A 22,846-nucleotide genomic window follows, 5' to 3' on the forward strand; every position below is an offset into this window, starting at 1 on the left:
TTGTTATGTAGATAAATTGTTTTTTGTTTTATATTACAGTTCTCTTATATTTATTTTTTAAATAAAGGTCCTTAATTTCACTCTGCATTTTTTGTGATGAACTACAACTCAGCATTACAATGTCATTGTCCTTTGTGTTTCTGAATTGTGGTCCATAACATTTGAAATTAAATGAAAACACAAACTAACCATGGATTTTCTGGCCTCTGGGCGGTGTTTTTAACTTTTTTATGAGGCAAAACATTTCAGAACTCTGTTTATTGAGATAAATTATTGGTTAACTTTGAAAGTGTGAATATATATGTGAGTGTGTGTATACACACACACACACACACACACATATATATATATATTGGTTAACTGACCATCAATTGATGTCTTAAGAAGCAAAAAGATGTGTCTGTAATAAATAAATACATCTGTTAGAGGTTTTTAAGCTTTGGGTGAACTATTCCTTTACATTCAAAGCTGGTGTAACCATCAGAACAGTCTTTGAATAATAAAAAAAAACTCTTAATCTATAGCTTTCCATGAAATCTAAAACATAATGTGTCAACAAGCAGGAGCATACATGAAAACATAAAACCAGCACATTTTCAAGAGATAACATATTGATAAAAAAAAAAGGATGACTGGGCTCTAGTCCGGTCCAGAATTGTAACCTTTTCAAGCCATTTTGCTACTGATGGTGTTGAATTGCTGAGCTGCTCTTAATTTTCTACAGATCTTCTCTTATTTAAACCAATGAGCTAATGAAAGTGTACTGTTAGTCACTTCTCTTACAATTATCCAGCTGCTTATTTTGATTTGGTAATACTGTAGCACATCCTTGTCAAAGAAGTGCCATGATTGTTATAGTGACCTGCACAACAGCAAATCTTCTCTGATCTGCTATTTCATTCAGACGAAACCTGCACTCTTTAATGTGCACTTAAGAATCTAACACATGCACTAATGCACTGAATCTAACTGGCACATGAGTAAAAACAGAGAAAGAATAAAAGGGGGTTTTATTCAGTACTTCCTTCTTCTCCACTGGTTTTGTCTCTAAGCCAAAAGTTTTCATTTCAGTGGATTTCATAAAAGCAAAACTTAACTGATCTCCTGTTTACCTTAAGACAATATGTGTGCTCTTTATGTAGGACAGGGTTATTCAAATCTTGTCCTGGAGGGCCAATACGCTGCAGAGCTTAGCTCCAACCCTAATCAAACACACCTGAGCATGCTAATCAGTGTCTTCAGGATCATTAGAAAATCACAGGTAGGTGAGTTTGATCAAGGTTGGAGCTAAACTCTGCAGCGCACTGGCCCTCCAGGACAAGATTTGAATAACCCTGATTTAGGATATAAACACAAGTGCGAAGTAATTAAAAGTCATTTTCATTTTTGTATTTGCTATTTTTTCAGTTATAGAATTTTGAAGAATTTTCCAAATCTTACCACATATCACATAAGAAAATAAATGCGTGGACAGGGTTTATGAGAATCCTAAAAGAACCAAAAACAGGTCCTGCAAGTGCTTGTATAACACAAATACTCCAAGGGTAAAAAGGAACGAATACAGCTAGGAAATTTTCGTTCACCACTTCCTTCTTTTCCAACAGTTCAATAACTCGGCCAAAAGTCTTGTTTCCATTTGAACCTTCGAAACAGACAACAAGGTCAGCTTATCACGCATACAGTATCTGTTAAAATATTATTTATGGTACAAAGACAAAAAATAGAATAGAATTAGGCCTACGCTGTTTTTGAGAGCTAATAGGCTTAGTATTTATAGCAGAAGGACACAAAAGGTTACTTTTATTATAATTATTATTTAATACTTTATTATTATTACTATTCAGAATTATTAAAAATAATAAATTGTAACAGATTGCCGTCTCCCCTTAAAATATGAGTGCGCCCGCTCCGTCCTGCACCCCAGACATCCTGTCTCTTCAACTATTCCTTTGAATGAAGACGTCAGTGGAGGTCAGCACTTATTAATAACAGCACCTTGTAAATTATATTAATAACATATGTCAGGGCTCGAAATTACCATTTGCCCATCACTGTATGGAAGTCAGGAGAGTAGAGCTGCACAGTTCTGGATAAATTGACAATCACAATTTTCTTTTTTCTTTTTTTAAATATCATGATTCTAAACAGACAACTAAATAAAATAGCATGTAATTTAATGTTCTGACAAAATGATAATTGCTGCAGTCTATTTATTTATTTATTTTGAATTGTTTATTGCAAAATCTGCACCTCTTCTGTGGCTACTGGATAATAATAATTTCATAATGATCCTTACTCTGTGAAGTCAAGCAGAAGTTAAGTGACAGGGTGCAAACACTTCTTACCCATTTTAGGTGAACTAAATATGCAAGATTAGTCTTACATGTCCCTGTTTATAACACAGGGTGTTTATACTTTGCTTGGCCGATTAAAATAAAAATAGAGAATTAGGCATACATTAAGAAAATGCTAAAACCCAGCTAAAGCAATTTTTGTTATTTACTTGCTTTTGTGTGTGTGATTTTTCTACATAAAATCATATAGTGACATTAATGGTTGAAATCAAACTTTGATGCTTGTCATTTCATAATTACATTTTGAGACTTTAGCCTGGATTTTACAGAGGGTCACATCTAGGTTACCCACTTCCAGACACCACTACACCTCATATCCATATAACGTTAATTAACATTCGTTGGGTCAAATAAAAAGAACCAGCCTCAGACCACAGTCTCTCATATCCATAAAATTACTTTCATTGGGTCAAATAAAAAGGAACCAGTATTAGATCACAGTCTTGATGATAGAGTTTAGAGTTACTATAGACCTGTAAATTTTGTAAAGTAATTTCAAGTGTAGCCTACATCTTGCCGCCTGATAATACCAGCCCTTCAACAGTGCCATATTCAGAAAGCTAGAAAGCAGGGTTGCCATGTTTTCACAACAAAACCCTCCCAATTGCTACTCACAAGTAGACCAATCTCTTCGAGGGAGATACCCCGTTAAAAATCGCATTCCTGGGTGGGGGGTGGCTGGGGTAAAATAAAGTTTTTTGCTAGGATTCCCCAGTAAATTTCTCCTTTCATGGGCTAAATATCGTATGATTGGGGTCGCTTCAACCCGCGAACATGAAAAACAACCCGAGGCAACATTGTAGCCCATTTCATGATTATGAGAACATGATTATGACAAATGTACAGAGACAAATGATATAAAATGCTGTTATTGTGGTGGTCCACATAGCGCAGCATATGGAGGATGTCCCACAAGTTAAAGCAAGAGAAATCCAGAAATACAAGGCTGTGCATAACGTTATCTATGCTGAAGCAGTGAAGGTTTGTGACAAGGACAGGAGGAAAGAAATTAGTGTAAAAACCAAACAAGATTCAAGGAACAGACAAAAAGAAGGAACAAAAGAGTACCAATGTAAACATCAGTGTGTCCTAAAAGAGAATTCTCTAATAATGACAAAAGAGAACTTTTTAGCCTTTATTGTCAAGGTGATTAATAACAGCTGTGTTACCAAGTAGATCAGCTAAGATCAAGACAATCTTAGAAGCTGCATCAGAGTTTCTCTGGTATCTATGGAATTTTAGCAAACATGATACATGATATCCTCAATCGAGCAGCTTCAGTAGAAACTTCCCAGGTACAGTATCTGAATAGATATATGGGGATAAGCTTTATGCAGTGCAATGCAAGGAGCCTTGTAGCAAATGGACAAGAATTTTGACAAGTTTGTTTTAGATTTAGAATATAAACCAAATGTTATCTGTGTTCAAGAATCATGGCTCAAGCTAAATATTAAATTTGTATTACCAGGATACAGTAGTTCTGTCCGGAAAGATAGAGAGATGTCACCAGGGATGTGGAGTAGTTACTTTTTTTAAAAGAAGGAACTGTATATAGGGAAATAAAAGAGGGAACAGATATAGAATGTGTGGTGATGGAATTGTTTTATCAAGAAGAATCAATTGTTATATATAATTTTTATAATCCATGTAAAAAGATTTCTCTAAATTTGCTTAAAATAATTGTAAAAAAGAATAAGGAATTATGGTGTAGTGATTTTAACGCACACAGTTGGTTATGGGGGAGTAAAAACGTTTATCACAATGGGGAAATAATATAACAATTTATGGATAATAGGTCATTAGTATGCTTAAACACAAGAGAAGGTACAAGGTTTAACTTAGTAGTATGTTATCACGTATATAGATCTAACTTTAATTACAAATGGAATGGAATAAAATTGTGAATGGAAAGTATTTAGTGAGAGTAATATTGGAAACGATCATTTTCCAATTTTTGGTAAATTAAATGTAAATAGTAATGGTAGTAATAGGGAGTGGTTATTGCAATGGAAATGGAGGTATGAGAAAGCAGATTGGAATTAATTGACTCCACAACAGCAATGTACTGTAGGTGGCGCTATACATTTAGACTGTTTAGCGCCAAAAAACTAAAGAAGAAGAAGTGTGTGCGTGCTGACTTCTTTTACCGTCTATGGCTGACTTGCACCGGTGCTGTGGCGAACGAGCGCGAGGTGCTCATAAAGGAAACACAAATTCGCATTTACAAGTACCGACAGCGAAACGTACAAAGGAGGGAAAATTTATTAAAAGGAGCAGGTTTCTCAATTAAAAGTAAGTACTTTGCGTTTTTGTAAACCATTACGTTTTAGCGTTTATGAATGAGCAGGATGGCCTGCACTGTGACAGCTCAGTGATAATGTCACGCTGTCAATAAACTTCACTCCATGCTGTGGGTTAATAAATAATTTAAATTAATTAAATAAATAAATAATCTCATTGCTGTTTAAGGATATTTTGCTATAATGGTAATACGAGCAACATGCACATTACTTATGTGGTTAAATCTAAAAATATCCATTGACCGTCACCTTGCAGATAATTATGTAGGCGTAAATGAATATACTTTGTCCAAAACTGAAGTTCAGTTTTATGTTAAATGAATGTCTATCTTAGCATGACATAATCTGAATTGATTGTTATTTGTGCTAGAGTTTATACGAATTATTTCTCAATAAGAAAAAGAAAAAAAGGATTTCGCCACGTGCGTGTGAACAGGAAGTGCTAAAGATCTTTGACCTTCAGGTGTTCTCTAAATGGTTCGAAATAATTTTTTTTTTTAGCTTTTTATTGATATGAGAGCTACTTTAAATATAAGTTACAAATATTTAAATTGTAATTTGTCCTTGCTGTGTTACAAAATGTAACTTCCTTGTAAGTAACCTTGTGTTTTGGAAATAAGAATAACATTGAAATATTTAATAAAATTTCAGTGCTCTGCAAGAAGTGGTTTATAACTTGATTTACAATGGAAATCATTATGAACCAGCTTCCAAATCCGTGTCTGATGCTGGTTGTGACTCTCACATGGTCTTCATCAGTCACAGCACACCCTCCTCTTTAGTGTGATGCTCTCGGGGGACTTGACCATGTGCTTGGGGAAAAGATCTTCATTCATCTGTTTAATCAAGCTTGAAATGCATTTATGCTTTCGCGACACAACAATAAGCCCCCCCCCCCAATCACTGGGCCATATCAATATCACATATCCAACAAAGTACTCAAAGTATTTCAGCATCCCCCTGTTATCAGATACCTTTGCTTGCAGAAGAAATGAATAAGGGCTGACTTTGCATTAAAAGGTTTGAATTTCAGGTTTTTCATTTCAAACTTATGTATAATTTTTTTTCCTCTTAAATTTTTTATTAATTTTTTTGAAACGTGATGAATGAATGCTGGTTTGTGTTCAACAAGCTTCAAGTATCATCACAGACAGATCAAGCGTAATCAATGACACAATATAAAAAAAAAAAACGGTTGTGTTTTAGGTGTCCATTCATCTCAAATTGTATTTATTCGGAATTGTCCTGTTATTGTTTAAGGAAGTCTTAACTGAAAAACTGTCCAGTGGATCCGCATACCATTGTAGTGTTGCAAGACTGAAAATGCCACCAATTGTAAAATCAGGTTGTAGGAAGTGGCTAGTCTAAACATGCATACAAACACTTCCTGTAACGCAAGAATTGAGGAAAAAAAGGTACGTAATAAACCCTCAAAGTGGCATTATGAGGAAATATGTCATAAAACTGTTTTGTGGAAAGGTTTCACTAGTTTTTTTTTTTTTTTTACAAAGATTGCCGCAAAAAGTATGCTTTGTTTTTCCCTCCCTTTAAAATCGTTCAGTAGGCCACTACTTTTAAAGTACACCATATTTCACAATTAGTAAATATTTGTGGTGCACATGTTGCATTATCAACATTGTATAATCTCTGTATTGATTCTTACCACCGCTTTAACTAGCTGTGGAGCCTTGGTAGAGGGTGGTTCTGGCTTTTGGATGGTGTTCAGCGAATCAAAAGACTGTCTTTTTTTCAGTGGATAAAAACATTTTTGGACTTTGAACAAGGATGACTGTGTTTATGAATTCAGAGACTTCAAAAAGAGCACTTCGACTGAGTAGGAGCCTGTGTTGATTAAGATATTTTATCTCTTTCATTTCAGATTCCATGGAAGGAGCAATTGATCAGGCCAAAATGAAGTTTTCGAGAATAGTAAGTGCTGTTTTTAACAAACGTGTTGTCTTTAAAATTATTATATTTTTAGTACTTTAATACTGTACTGTATAAATTTCTCTGGAATTTGGATTCTCTTTTTCTCCCTCTCTGTTAATAGGTAAACAGTCGCTCGTACACCCGTTTCAATCAATCTCAGAATCCTGATGGAGAGAGCAGCCATGTGGAGGTGAAGCTTGCTGTGGATGGTGAGGAGGAAATGGATGGAATGGAACAAGAACAGATGCAACGTGATACGTACACAAGACCCAGTCGTTCTGGGCCATGGAACAAGTGGAGGATTCTGGTTTGGGTGGGTGTAGTGCTGTTCATCTTCTGTGTAGGTGAGTGTTTTTGCAGTTTATCCGAATGTATATCATGCAGTCATTATTATGTATTAATGGCCCCTTTGACATCCATTTTAGTTTGTCCCAAATTCTGCTTTCACATTTAAATGGCAGTCCTTTCTCCTTTTCTACGTCACCGTTTGATTTAATGTTTCAAATTTTGTATGTAAATATTAAGAAACTCAAAATGAAATCTATATATGACTAGAAATGATTTTCTGTTAAAAGAGAGAATGCATTGGATGCTATGGACAGTGGTCAGTTTGAAACCCCTGTGAATTATCAAATAAAATCAAATGTTTCAATTAGCCATCTAATAAGTTGGTTTTAGAAGATGTAACCAGTTTCTAGTAGTGCTTATGTGAGAAACCACACATAGTTTTCCTTCTACTTTTTCCCTGTCCCAGGTTTGCTCATTGGATACTCTGTCCACCGCAAGTCTGAGCCTGCTACCTGCTCTCCAGGAGATGGTGAGATCAAGCATGACCCTGAAGATTCACCTTATCAAGAAATTCCACCATTTTATCCACCGGCTTTGGATTGGAGTGACCTTGTTAAACTTCTGAATGATAAACTGTCATCTACAGCCATTAAAGATAAATTAAGGTAACTGTAAGTCATTGAATATTATTGCTCTTGTGAGCATTGTTGATATTAATGTAAAAACAATTATGATTGTATAACTTTAAATATGCACACCTGTTATTGAACTTCGCTGACTTTCTGTTCCTCTCCCATTAAATTCAATTAAATGTATGCATTTAGCAGACGCTTTTATCCAAAGTGACTTACATTGCATTCAAGCTAACAATTTTCTCCTAACATGTGTTCCCTTAAGAGAGTATTCCCAGGTCGAGCGTATAGCAGGATCACCTGCAGATAATAAGATAGCTGATAATATCCATGATATTTTCAAGCAACTGAATATGGACCCCTGGGTTGATGAGCACTATGTGAAGCTACAGTTTCCTAACAGGTCAGTATCAGTTACATTACAGCTAAATCAAACCTCTCAGAACACCACTAGAACACTCTACACACTGCACAGCACAGCCACATGCTAACATGCACTTAACACTCTAAAAACATCTCTGAATACAGTAAAAGCTGCATAGCAGCATGCAAATAATTGTGTAACTCTCTAGAAATCTCTATTATAAACATATCATGACATGCTAACAAATGCATAACACTAAAAGACGTTCTGAACACAATAAAAGCCGCATAGCAACATGCTGAGAACACCATAAAACGCATGGCAACAAGCTAACAGGCATATAACTAATTATAGAAACTCCAAACCGTAAAAAACCTAATAGAAACTCGCTTACAAATTCAAATCATGCTAAAAACTGTCAGAACACCTATTAAAAACTGTATAGCAGCATGCTAACAATCATATAACATGCTTAAACCACACTGAATACAATAAAAAAAAACACATGAATTTGCACATAACTTGCTAAAAACACAGTAAAAAACTAATTCAGCATGCTAACAATTGCACAACACAACTAAAAATCACTCTAAACACAATAAAAGTGTAAAAAATTTATAATATTCTGAAATCTCACTGAACACTAAACCTCGAGACAACAGTGAAAACCACTCTGAACACCTTAGCAAACGAAATCATGGTTTTTACATCTTTCTTTGGATATGTTATTTGTAATTTGGACTGTATGTAACCCTAACAGCTCCAATCCAAACAAAGTGTTCTTTGGTGAAGTGGAGATCGGAATTCCAAAAGGGTTCCTGGCTTACAGTGAAACAGGACGTAGAGAGGTGAGCCTTCCTCTTCCTCTGCAGGAAAAGCTTACCTTTCTTAAAAAAATTTTTTTTGTTAGTCAGCTTAGTGCAATGGTTGTTCCATAATTGCAATTTTTTTTTTTTTAACAATTATGTTCACAGGGCAGAGTGGTGTACGCCAACTATGGTGAGCTTTCTGACCTGCAGAATAAAGAATACAAACTGAATATAAATGGATCTGTTGTACTGATGAGAGCTGGAAAAATCAGCATGGCTCAGAAGGTGATTCATGATTAACGATTCATCTGATCTTGTAGTGTTTTCCTAGAGACTCAAGGCCAAATATCTTTAATAGTAAAAATCTGGTACTTTTTGCTAGTGCTGATCAAATTATGTTTGTTACCGTTGTAGGTTATGAATGCAGCTAAAATGGGTGCCGTAGCAGCTCTGATCTACCCAGACCCAGCTGACTATAAAACTATGTCTTTGGATGCTGATCTTTATGGACATGTAAGTTCCGCCCAAATAATGATATTCATTTGTTTGAGTTTAGGTTGTTTATATTGATTTTGAGTTGAGCTGTTATATTTTATATTTTTTAAAATGCAATTTATTTACTTTATAATATTTTCTAATGTAAATATTATATATATATATATACATACATACATACATACATGCATGCATACATACCGTATTTCCGGACTATAAGTCGCACTTTTCATAGTTTGGCTGGTCCTGCGACTTATAGTCAGGTGCGACATATTTATCAAAATTAATTTGACATGAACCAAGAGGAAACATTACTGTCTACTGCCGCCAGAGGGCGCTCTATGCTGCTCATTGCTCCTGTAGCCTACCACTGAGCAGCATATAGCGCCCTCTTGCGGCTGTAGACGGTAATGTTTTCTCTTGGTTCTAAATAAATGCGACTTATGTTTTTTTTCCTCATCATGATGTATTTTTGGACTGATGCGACTTATACTTAGGTGCGACTTATAGTCCGAAAAATACGGTACATACATACATGCATACATTAAGATGAAGGCAATTTCTAAATGTGGAAAACTGAATGTAAATTTATTCTCATATTCCGGTCTTTAATTATAGGTCCACCTAGGATCAGGTGATCCTTACACACCAGGATTCCCATCCTTTATTCACACACAATTTCCTCCTGCCAAATCCTCTGGTCTTCCAGGAATACTTGCCCAGACAATCACTGCTAACATGGCACAATCAATCTTTGAGTATGATATAGGTTTACCATAATCTTATTTTTAAACATATTTTGAGAAACAAAGCTTGATTGATATTCTCAAATTTCTCACAGAAAAATGAAAGGAGAAGAAGCTCCTGCTAGATTTAAGGGTGCCCTCTCCAGTTACAAGTTGGGAAGTGAGAGTGACAAAGTAGCCGTAGCAGTCTATAATAATCTTGCAGACACCAAGATCCATAATGTGTTTGGAGTCATCAAAGGTTATGTGGACCCTGGTGAGTTTGTGCATTTTTCTTAAAAGTATCTATGGAATTAAATATCTGTGATCTAACTGTGGTGGTGTGAATCCGGCAGATCGTTATGTCGTGATTGGAGCGCAGAGAGACTCCATGACTTTGGGATATGCCAAGTCTGCAGTTGGCACTAGTCTTCTGCTGGAGCTTGCGAAAGTTTTCACAGAGTTAAAAAAAGGTATGACCTTACCAGAGGACGTGTTAACCAAAAATTTTCCGTCATTTACAGAATTTATTTATTTTTTTGTAGCAGTGACAGGAAAATCTGAAGGCTGTCCTTCACTTTGATCGATTACACTAAGGGTGATCTATTGTAAATTGTAACTGTAATTCCCACCCCTGTCCATTTGGTTGTGAGTGCACTCCAGTGTGGCATGAGAGTGAGGGATCATCAGCCTCCAGAACAAAAATTTTTTTGATTATGCACAGGCGAGTACCCAGTTTACGCTACAGCGTTCTATCTCGCCACATTAAAAAAACGCCAAAACGGTATTTAATGCTTGAATTTTCTAATGAAAGTGACAGAGTTTGAAATCAGAAACTTTGTTTTATAAGTAACAAACCACAAAAGTAACAAAGCTTAACCTATTGTGATTTATTGGATGGACGGTGCACTATGTACTGTTTATTCAACAACTGAAAACAGCATAGACCAAAACATAGATTGGAATTTAAGAATTAGTATTTTTTTTCTTTTTCTTTTTTTTTTCTTTTTTTTAAATCTATTAAAATCAAGATTTTTTTTCAAGCTGTTTAAGGGCACTTAATGGGTGTTGCAGTGCTTCAGTCCAAAAAGTTAAATAAAGCACATCCATCCATGATAAAAAAAGTGCCTCGCAAGCCCCGGTGAACAAAGGCCTCGTGTAGCAAATAGTTTTTGTAAGAAAAATATCTATATTCAAAACTAAATAATCAGTTTAATGTAGCTTGCACCAGCAGTTGTACAAAAAGGAAGCAGCTCCAGACTGATGACGTATGAGTCTCATAAAAAACCAACATTCATTAACAGGAGCAAAGGGAGCAAATTTTCCTTAATTTAGCAAAGGAAAACCAGTCTCCTCTTGGCTTATATCGAAAAACATTCTTCTTTACAAATCACGTTTTGTATTTCTAATTCGTGACGTGTTTTGTTTTGATCTCTCCACTGCGTTTCCGCATTCATCACTTCTAAGCGGCACGTGTGCAACACCAACCTCATATGCCATCAACCCGGAGCTGCTTCTGTGTACAAATGTTGGTGCAAACTATACTTTTTGACTATTGATATTTTTCCTACAAAAATGCATTGATTCACTACAGGAGTTCTTTGTTCACCCTTCGTGCTTTTTCACTTCTTTTGGACTGATAACTGTACCTCCTGCTGACTGCCATTTAAACAGTTTGGAAAATCAAAGACAATTTTTGATACAACTCTGATTGGAATTGTCTGAAAGAAGAAAGGCATATATACCTAGGATGCCTTGAGGCTGAGTAATTCGTGGAAAAATTTACTTTTTTGGTGAACTAATCTTTTGAAGTCTATGGCATGGGCTCACTCCTCAACTTCTTTACCACAGAAGGTTACAGACCTAAAAGGAGTATTGTGTTTGCCAGCTGGACTGCAGGAGATTTTGGAAATGTCGGAGTTACTGAATGGCTTGAGGTTTGTGTGCTGATGTCATCTGTGATTGGTTTGAATATTGGCACATAGTTTGAAATGCAGGTTTTGTAACGTGAGGTCTGTGTTTTACAGGGATACTGGTCGTCACTGGACAAAAAAGCCTTTACTTACATTAGTTTGGATGGTGTTGTTACTGGTAAGTTTGTGTTCAAGTGTCAGACATTTTTTATTGTCCTCTGTTCCACCAATTACAGTTTGTTTTTTAAATGACAAAATTTGAGTTGTATTTAGGGTTTTCACAATAAATTAATAGTGTGTTAATGTACCAAGTAGTATCAATTATATTTCAAGTTGAGACTTTTTCTTTTTCTCCTATTCCACTTTATTTATTTATTTATTTATTTGGCAATAAGTTATATAAGAATTTGAGACCATAAATTGATGGGTCCCCAAGATTGGCAGGATTGTCCCAAATATCCAAATCAACTCATGCAAATTCTGATGCACACCAAGTTGTATGAAAATTGCACTTACTTGATATGGGATGCTACAACTGAAAATCCTTAATAATGGCATAACCATATGATCTCCAAAGTTGAAACTTTGGCACATAACAGATAAGGCTGAACTGGTTACATTAAACATATCTGCCAGTAGACAGTCGGATTCCACTGGTTAATAATTTCAAATCTGAATTTCCAACCATTATTAAAATGCAAACATTCATGTATTGTGTGAAAACAAATGTATAACCAATTTTGTGAAAACATTCCAGTACATTACTTGGGTCTGGCCCACTATGACTAATAGATAAATGCGTGTGTATATAAATTTTCTCTGTTGTGCTTTTCCAGAATGGCATTTATTTCTGTGTTTATTAAACCTCTCCATATCAACTGGAAATTCCAAGATTGTTGAGCTTGCTGTAGGCAGAGATAAATTGCACTACTATCATTTAATCTTTCACATGGGACATTGGTTACTGGACATATTGCCCACCGTTTTCCAGAGGCCTAAGGTAGAGGTGGCTCTGGGTGCAAGGGCCCTTTCAATGCTGCTTGCAGCTTTAAGTAACCGTTATTATTTGAATTAATAGCCTAATGTAATTCTATCCTTATTCCTTTTTAAAATCACAGTCCCATTTCCTACTTTTCTCACTATTCGTTGAAATTTTTAGATGTGTTTCGCTTTAAACTACAGGTGCCGATTCCTTTAAAGCTTCTGCCAGTCCTTTGTTGCACACACTTCTGCAAAAGACCCTGGGAAAGGTCAAAAGCCTAAGGTCAAATTCAAGCCTTCTCCAGGTTTATGGTCCTCGTTTTCCATCACTGTGAGTAAATCTGCTTTGATTTGTGTTTTAATAATGGGAATATCAATATAATTGTGATCGTTTCTGTGGCTATGATAAATAGATACATAAATCTATTTTTGTGCTCAGTCTGACACCCATGCAGATGGATGATGGTGCATATCCTTTCCTGGCCCTCTCTGGAATCCCATCTGTTTCTTTCAGTTTCGTCTCTCCTTCGGTAAGCTTTTTATCTGCATAATGTAATAAAAAAAAAAAATAAAGCTTTTAATAATGCGTCCCAACCCTTAAATAAATTCCACAAGCCATTTTCTTACCATTCAAGGACATCACCCATTGTTTTGTTTTGAGACTGCCAGCCCAAAATGTTGCTCTATTCATAAGTGTCATAAACAAAGAGTCATCCAAATGTTTGCATACTCATTTTATTATGTTTTTTTTTTCACCAGAATGAACAGTTCTTAGACACAAGCCTGGATGAAGAAGAGCATCTGAACCGCATCACTGAGCAGAAAGTGGTTGAGTTGTCTGTGAAAGCTGCTCAGGTTGCTGGGCAGATGGCCCTTCGGCTCATCCATGACCACATCATCAAACTAGATGTTAGCAAGTATTCTGATGTGATCGCCGACCACGTGAGCCGCATCATCCAGCGCGTTGACACTCTCAAAAATGACAGGGTAATGCTTTTTGTCATATGAATTGTTTTTGCAATGAGAAACAATTAAAAAATAAAAACTTGATTGTCAATGTTCTTTTAACAGGTCAGTAAAATTGAGCTTTTGTCAACTAAGTGGCTGAATGCGGCAAAGAATTCCTACAGTCGTGCTGCAGCCTCTCTAAATGTTGACATAAGCAATACCGACCTGAATGACTTTGAGATGTGTCGTATAATCAATAACCGCATAATGAAGGTGAAGTTATTCTCTTGGTCTTTCTAGGCTCATCTTGTATTGTTGCTTGATACTAACTGGCCAATTTCTCATGTCTTTGTTGTTTTCTCCTTTTAAGGTGGAGCATAATTTTCTCTCTCCTTACTTCTCTTTGAGAGACGTCCCATTCCGCCATATTTTCTTTGGTAATGGCTGGCAAACCAGCACAGACCTGGAAAACTACTTGGGTGATGTACATGAAAATAAATCAAGCTTGAACATAGACGAGGTCCTAAACAAGTTCGCTCTACTCACCTGGACCATCCAGGGCTGTGCTAATGACCTGGCTGGCGATATCTGGTCTTTGGACAACGAGATATAATGTTTTTCACTGTTGCATCAACCAACTTGTCATCGGCTTTGCTTGAAAATATTTCTAGATGCACAAATATAATCCTGTCACTATGAAGTAGATCTGATTTGATTTGGAACAATGAAATTTCACCAAGCATATCTTCAAATTTAATGATATGACAGCTTTATATTAATCTTTGGAAGAACTTTAATCATATTAAGAACTATAGTGAGATATTGAATGTTATTGCATTATATTATTCTTGCAGGACTAGGGATAAATAATACAATATTTAATCGTTAAAGAAATCAGAGCACAAGGTCATTAACTTTGCTCCTCTGCGTATTGTTCTTAGGTGCATGTCATTTCTGGATTACATTGAAAATGTTTTACTCATCCATGCCTTGTTATTAAGTTGCACATTGTGTGTATTGAGTAAATCTTGTCCTCGGCTGCTACTTGGGAATTTTGGTCCCTTTTGCACTTCATATAAAACCCCAACTCAGCCTCTCTGATCAACTGAGGACAATACTGTATTTATTTCTTATTTATCAGTGACAGTGTTCACTATAAAAGTGTCTCTTTTTTTAATTATCGGAAGCAGTGCCTTCCATAATTGTGGCGGTTATACTGTCAGTTCTTAAAAGCAGCATCTGCTAACAGAAATACATGTTACCAACAGCTAGCATTAGAAATGTCTCTTGTTACAGGTGCTTGAGGAAATAAGCTCAAAAGCACCTGTTTTAATATTACGGAGCAGTTCCTCTTCTTTAAAAAAAATAAAAATAAATTTTTTTGTGTTTTTTTTAAGAAAAGCCCCAAATTTGTCAAATTGAAACCAGAGCATAAAGCCATTTAACAACATGGGCTGGTTAAAGGATGGTTTTATAAATTTTCTTGTATTAAAGTATCTCTTTTGATGATGATGGTGATGTTCTCATTTGTCTGAAATAATTTGATAAATTGGCAAGGCTAGTTTCTATTTTGGCTGAACTTGTGGGCTCGAGCATTTTTGTGACAACAGCATTTCTCTGTAACATTTATATTTCAATTCTAAATCCATTATCGGGAGCAGTGTCTTCCATAATGTGGAGTGTTTGAAGGTAGTTTTTGCCTACCGACGTGTATATATCGAGGACAGTGATCCTCATATTTCACTGTAGGGTGGATCAAATTATCGGGAACAGTGTTTCCCATAGTTTTGTAAATATTTATTTTTCATTGTGTTTTGTGTGGCTTTTTTCCTGCTTTGTTATAACTGTAATCTGAACAACTTGAAGATGCTTTTTACATTTAGTCATGCCGGTTTTGTTTTTCAAGTTCAGTTTCTTTTCAATGTTTCACTGGGTTTTCCCTTTTCTGGCCTGTTTCCAAAAAATTATATTCATTGTGTAATTTATAGAGATGCTCTTTCAGGTGTTTGATTTTTGGTTGCTTATTTCTGAACCTGTTTTTTTTTTTTTCCTTTTAGCCAGGTGTTTGAAAAGAGGATATGGTCGTAATACATAATGATTAGGGTATGATGTATGACTGATTAGCTTACTGCTGATTTTACATAAGGGTTTCATGTTTAAAGGCACAAGTTTTGCTAGTGTGTCTTGCATACTAGTGTGCTTAGTCTTTTTTTTCTCCTCGTGGCACTTAGCAGAAAGTTACAGAATGTGTTTGGTCTTTCATAGCATGTAGATGTGCATGAAATCTAAACATCACAGGTTGTTAAAAACAAAGTGTGTTTCAAGCTGATTGTGATGGTGAAATAAAGTTACTAGACATTTCGATTTGTGTGAATCAACGGTTACTTCTAGATAAGCAGGGTTTGATTTATCTTTATTAAAATGACTAGGCAGTAAAATTGATAACTGAGATATGTCTAGATGTGTTGGGTTTGATTGCGGTTGATTGTTAGAATTGACGTTTGAATCCAATATCTGTCAACCTTTGCTCTGTAATAAATTTAGCTTTGAAAGTATGTTTATTGTTGTGTAAGTCTTCATGAATATTTTCTCACCTCATAGGACAATTTGTTTATGTGACTTTCAAGACTAGAGGAACAGATCTGTAATCATCTAAAATCTTCAATCTAAACGGGTGTATTTGTATTTGGAATAGTTTTAGGACTAATTTAGTGTAATGCAGTTTGTACACCATAATGTTGTGAGAAATATCAACATTGCACCATGAAAACCAATGAGTGTCAGTTGCTGAATGTGTTAACTGCTTTAAGCCTTCTGAAGCGTGTAACAAAACATACCATGGATATCAGTTGGCGATATTGTAGTAAATCATCTTACAATGTGCCAGTTACCGTGAAGAACAGCTTCAATGGACAATATAATGGTATAGTTCACATGTTTAGATTCAGTTCCCAAGAAGAAACTGTCTCCCCCGCACACTTATCTGTGTAAATTGTTTTGTCCCTTTAAGAAAGAGATCAATCCGTTTACTGCGGAAGGGTGTTCCTGCACACAACAACTGGACGCTGCAGTTTCAGGACCACATTTCTAGGACCCTATTTGTTTGTAACAGCGCCACCTACCGAATTGGATGAGACACAAGTGCTGGTCATATAATTAGAATATCTTTATTATATATTGATGAGCTAATTAACTCAAAACCTCGGCATTTAAATGGTCTCTCAGTCCAGTGTTGTAGGCTACACAATCATGGGGAAGACTGCTGATTTGACAGTTGTCCAAAAGACGACCATTGGCAACTTGCACAAGGAGGGCAAGACACAAAAGGTCATTGCAAAAGAGGCTGGCTGTTCACAGAGCTCTGTGTCCAAGCACATTAATAGAGAGGTGCACCCTGGAGAGGATTGTGAAACAAAACTCATTCAAAAATGTGGGGGAGATTCACAAAGAGTGGACTGCAGCTGGAGTCAGTGCTTCAAGAACCAATACGTACAGGCGTATGCCAGACATGGGTTTCAGCTGTCGCATTCCTTGTGTTAAGCCACTCTTGAACAACAGACAGCGTCTAAAGCGTTTCGCTTCAAAAAGGACTGGACTGCTGCTGTGTGGTCCACAGTTATGTTCTCTGATGAAAGTAAATTTTGCATTTCCTTTGGAAATCAGGGTCCCAGAGTATGGAGGAAGAGAGCAGAGGCACACAATCCACGTTGCTTGAGGTCCAGTGTAAAGTTTCCACTGTCAGTGATGGTTTGGGGTGCCATGTCATCTGCTGGTGTTGGTTCACTGTGATTTCTGAGGTCCAAGGTCAACGCAGCCGTATACCAGGAAGTTTTAGAGCAATTCAACTTTATGGAGATGCATATTTTATTTTCCAACAGGACTTGGCACCTGCACACAGTGCCAAAGCTACCAGTGCCTGGTTTAAGGACCATGGTATCCCTGTTCTTAATTGGCCAGCTAATTCGCCTGACCTTAACCCCATAGAAAATCTATGTTTTTTAAAGTGGAAGATGCAATATGCCAGACCCAAGACCCTGGGCTCTCATAACACCTGAGCAGTGCCACAGACTGATTGACTCCATGCCATGCCGCATTGCTGCAGTAATTCAGGCAAAAGGAGCCCCAAACTAAGTATTGAGTGCTGTTCATGCTCATACTTTTCATGTTCATACCTGTACTTTTCAGTTGGCCAAGTTTTCTAAAAATCCTTTTTTTGTGTGTTGGTCTGAAGTAATATTCGACTTTTCTGAGATACTGAATTTGGGATTTTCCTTACACTGTAAACCCTAATAAGTTCACAGAACTCAAAAAAATATTTTGTAATTACACAAAAACATTTAAGTGTTGTTTTTAAATGTTTTAAGTTTACATATAATTAAAAATTAAAATTCCAGTTGCCTTAAATTATGTCAGTTATCTTATAAATATTGATATTTCTCAACTTGTAATTAGAGAGTAATTCACTCAAAATTTTCTCTATTTTTCAACTCATATAATGTGGGAAATATTTTTGTCTAAACCTAACTAAAGGCTCTACTCTTCATGACAATGGTAACACTACAAAACCAACATTTGTCATTTCTAACATAACACAACATTTAAGTACTAACTTATGTCCCTTTATGTTAATCTTGTGTAAAAACACACAAAATAACAATAAATATCTACATTTATTTGCCTTTTTTTCTGATGCAAAGCATGCTGGGAACTAGAAAACGCAATCATTTTAAGTTCACCTTACTACAACAAAATTTTGAGTTTACAGAACTTATTTAAATTAAGTCCAATGAACTTTCATTATTATTTGAGTGCAATTAACTAATTTCATTTGATTAATTTCACTATTCGGTTTTACAGTGTGTCAATTATAATTATCAAAAGTAAAAGAAATAAACATTTGAAATATATCAGCCTGTGTGTAATGAATGAATATAATATACAAGTTTCACTTTTTGAATGGAATTAGTGAAATAAATCAACTTTTTGATGATAGTCTAATTATATGACCAGCACCTGGAGGTTGCAGTTTCAGGACCGCTTTTCTAGGACCCTGGTGGTTTAGTATGTAGTAATATAACTCTGTAATATATATTTCTGATTTACAGAGGTGGAAAGTAACGAATTACATTTACTCGCGTTACTGTAATTGAGTAGCTTTTTTGTGTACTAATACTTTTCAAAGTAATTTTTAAAATCTGTAATTTTACTTTTACTTAAGTATATTTTGTTTAAAATATTGTACTTCGCTACATTTTAAAACACATTAATTACTGAGTAAAAAAAATAAATAAATAAAATAAATCGCTCCCTGGAAACTACGTCAGTAAATAATGGGCAGGAGGGCAAACTGGCGCTAAAATCACAAGAAAGATGCAGACGGTCAAAACAGGTGTTAGTGGTGCAGACACCGCTGAAAACGAAACCCCGTCATATTCTGAAGTTGAACTCGAAGGAAATGAAGTGAACCCCTGGCCATATGTATGCTCTATTATGTAGTGTAAGCTGTACTTGCCTAGGAAGACCAGCAGCTTATAAAATCTCGACAAGACATCAACCCTTCGCAAGAATATAGAGGTAAGCTAAGTAATTGCATCGTTGCATTGGTGGTTAAAATGAAGCTGTGACATTTTAGCAAGAGGTTTTGCATAAATTAGCCAAAAAGACAGTAGTGAGGAGTGTGCTATATATATCATCTGCGATAATATCATGTTTTTTGTTTTAATGATGTGCGCGCGCATTTATAGTGCGTTCTTTCACTGTGTCTCCTAAAGTGCATTTAGAATGATCACAAAATTTAAGATATAGGGGCAGAAAATTCACATATTTATATAATTTCATATATTAAATCAAAATCACACAAAGAATGCCGTCTTTTCCACCAAAAATCATCATGAATATATACATACATATATATAACAGTTCAGTTAAAAAGTTAATTAAGAGACTTGCGTTCAGACACAATATTGCCTTTTTTAGCTCTATTTCTACAACAGAAAATAATTCCAAACACAGCCACCAAAGCACAGTTTTGCGTCTCTGAGCAACGTGACACTGTTTCGTTCCTGAATGAATCAACCGTTTAAATGATTCGGTTCAGTCGCAATGACTCACTTATTAACAGTGACTTGCTGACACATACTGGCCATTTTAATTTCACATTTAAAGTATCTTTTGATTTTTTTAAAATAATTAATTTCTTATCATTTCAAATGAGTATTCAACATTTTATGTCTTGTATATCAAAACATTATTCATGCATTTGTAACTGCAGGTTAAATGTATTCTTGTCCTGCACTAAACAGTGTAATACATCTAAATGCCACTTCCAATGAATCTTCTGCATTTCCTCTGCATTAAAAGATGAGTTTGTTGATACTGATTTGCCTGGTAACAGCCCAAATTTTTTATTATTCTAAATAACTGATTCCTTTAATTAAAAACAACTAGTTTGAGATTAATAGACCTATCCCAGGGGTGTCAAACTCAGTTCCTGGAGGGCCATAGCCCTGCAGAGTTTAGTTCTAACCCTGCTCCAGCACACATATCATGTAGTTTTCAAATAAACCTAAATTATTAGATTAGCTGGATCAGGTGTGTTTAATTAGGGTTAAATCTAAACTGTGCAGGACTGTGGCCCTCCAGGAACTGAGTTTGACACCCTTGGCCTGTCCCATTATTGACTCCCTCCCACTGTTAAAATGTAACTAAGTAATTTTTACTCTGAGTAAATTTTAAATGAGCTACTTTTTACTTTTACTTGAGTTGATTTTTAGACTGGTACTTTTACTTGTACTTAAGTAAAATTTCATTAATGTAATGGTACTTTTACTTGAGTAGAATATTTTTGTACTCTTTCCACCTCTGCTGATTTAACACTTATGCACTACTGGGGTTGTAGAGAGAGAACCAAACAGAATTAAAGCTGCAAGCAGCGATGAACGGGCCCTCGCACCTGGGCTCACTGCCATCGTGTGGCTTTAGTAAAAAGGTGAACGGTGAGAAATACGCATTTAAAGTCATAAATATAAGTGGAATATGTCAGTCATTTATATGTGCCAATTTTCCTGTTGCCAGCAGGTGGCGCTATCATTATAATAAAAAAATTGGCCTTCAGCTGTGTTCAAGCCAGGACTCTTATCGACTGACTCTTAAAGACTGACCAGAAAAAAAAGTTGATGTCATAAAATTTCTAAGAGTAGTTCGTTACAGCGTAAAACATGACACTTCCTGTTGCCAGCAGGTAGCGCTATGACTATAACTGAATACGGGCATGAAAATCTGTTCAGGGCAGAAGTCTTATCTAACATGTGAAGTTTGGGGCAGATTGGACATTGTATGTCTGAGTTACAGCAACTTCCTTTTTCATGGCGAAACATCGAAATTTGTCAGGCCGCCATTGACAAGCCCTTTAACGAAACCTGAAGTCCTTCGCAATTTAACATTGCAAAGGGCTTTATATTATACTGAGCAAGTTTGGTGTTGATCTGAGTAAATCTCTAGGAGGAGTTCGTTAAAGTACAACCCCTGAAAATGGCAAAAACAACACCAATTTTGCAGAGAAAATTAAAAATAACTGACTTCCTGTTGGGATTCGGATTTTGTACCAAGATAATTTTTCGTAGGTAATGGTGTGTTACATATGTGTACCGATTTTCGTACATGTACATGAAACAAAGCTCGAGGCGCACTCCGTTGAAACTGTATAGGTGGCGCTATTGAGCCATTTTGCAACACCTGATGGAATATTGGCCTTCAGATTTGTTCAGGCCTGGAATCTTATCAAACATGTGAAGTTTGGGGAAGATTGGATATTTTATTCTTGAGTTACAACCTTTTTTATTCCCATGGCGAGACTTTGAACTTTGTCACAACGCCATGGACACGCCCTTTCACGAAAACTCAAGATCTTCACAATTAAACATCTCGCAGGCCTTAAGATAAGACTGAACACAAAAAAGACATTGATGTCAAAAATTTCTAGGAGTAGTTTGTCACAGCGTAAAATATGTCACTTCCTGTTGCCAATTGGTGGCGCTATGACTATAACTGAATATGGGCATGTCAATCTGTTCAGGTTAGGAGTCTTATCAAACATGTGAAGTTTGGGGCAGATTGGACATTGTATGTCTGAGTTATAGCAACTTCATTTTTCATGGCGAATCATCGAAATTCGCTAGGCCACCACGGACACGCCCTTCAACGAAAACTCAAGATCTTCGCAATTTAATATCGCAAAGGCCTTTAGATTAGGCATACCAAATTTGGTGTTGATCTGAATAAATCTCTAGGAGTTCGTTAAAATACAATGCATGGAAATGACAAAAATTACACACAATTTGCTCATAATATTAAAAATAACCGACTTCCTATTGGGTTTAGAATTTTGGTCCAAGAGTCTTTTTGTAGGTATTGGTGTGTTACATGTGTGTGCCAATTTTCGTGCATGTACGTGAAACATAGCTTGAGGCGCACACCATTGAACGTCTATAAGTGGCGCTGTTGAGCCATTTTGCCACACCCTCTTCTGAATCCTATATCAGACGAAAATTTTCACCAGGTTTGACGTGTGTGCAAAGTTTCATGACTTTTTGAGCATGTTTAAGCCCTCAAAATGTGATTCATTTTGGGGAAGCGGAAGAATAAGAATCAGAGCAGAGACAATAGGGTCCTCACACCATCGGTGCTCGGGCCCTAATAATCATATAACTGACATCTAACTCCAAACTCTAAATGCCAAATTTATATAAGAGCCAACCCCACCAACTGAATGTTCTCCCTTTTTTCATTTTGGAATGTTTTCATGTTATTTTACATTAAAGACACTAATAAGATGTACTACGTTATTGTGCAGATCTTAAACAATGGTAAGATATAATACATTATAACTTAATTGGATTCAACGTGTTTGTGTTATAAATCATTATACACATAACCACAAATAAGTATTAACTGTCCTTATGATTCTTTATAAGATGCCAAAACAGTTATTTTAAGGAAACTGATATATTTAAGATAAAAATACAAGAATTTGCATCATAGTTAAAAGATATTGTTATTAATTTTATTCTTAAGACCCTCGAAATGTGACACACAGCCAAGTACAGTGAC

General features: G+C 35.9%; 1 protein-coding gene across 1 annotated transcript; it reads left to right on the plus strand.

Annotated features, from left to right (window-relative positions):
• Positions 1–4,515: 4,515 nt before the first annotated feature.
• On the plus strand, positions 4,516–15,124 carry LOC132116176 (transferrin receptor protein 1-like). The gene is made up of 18 exons (XM_059524836.1): positions 4,516–4,646; positions 6,534–6,583; positions 6,705–6,927; positions 7,338–7,536; positions 7,769–7,906; positions 8,628–8,715; positions 8,842–8,961; positions 9,091–9,189; positions 9,790–9,929; positions 10,013–10,173; positions 10,253–10,369; positions 11,748–11,833; positions 11,924–11,987; positions 12,992–13,121; positions 13,230–13,320; positions 13,550–13,777; positions 13,862–14,011; positions 14,109–15,124. Exons 2-18 carry the CDS (start codon positions 6,539–6,541, stop codon positions 14,349–14,351), a joined length of 2,322 nt encoding a protein of 773 aa, XP_059380819.1. The 5' UTR covers positions 4,516–4,646; positions 6,534–6,538; the 3' UTR covers positions 14,352–15,124.
• The last annotated feature ends 7,722 nt before the right edge of the window (positions 15,125–22,846 follow it).

Source organism: Carassius carassius, chromosome 35 (assembly GCF_963082965.1).
Source record: "Carassius carassius chromosome 35, fCarCar2.1, whole genome shotgun sequence".
Classification (NCBI taxonomy): Eukaryota; Metazoa; Chordata; class Actinopteri; order Cypriniformes; family Cyprinidae; genus Carassius; species Carassius carassius.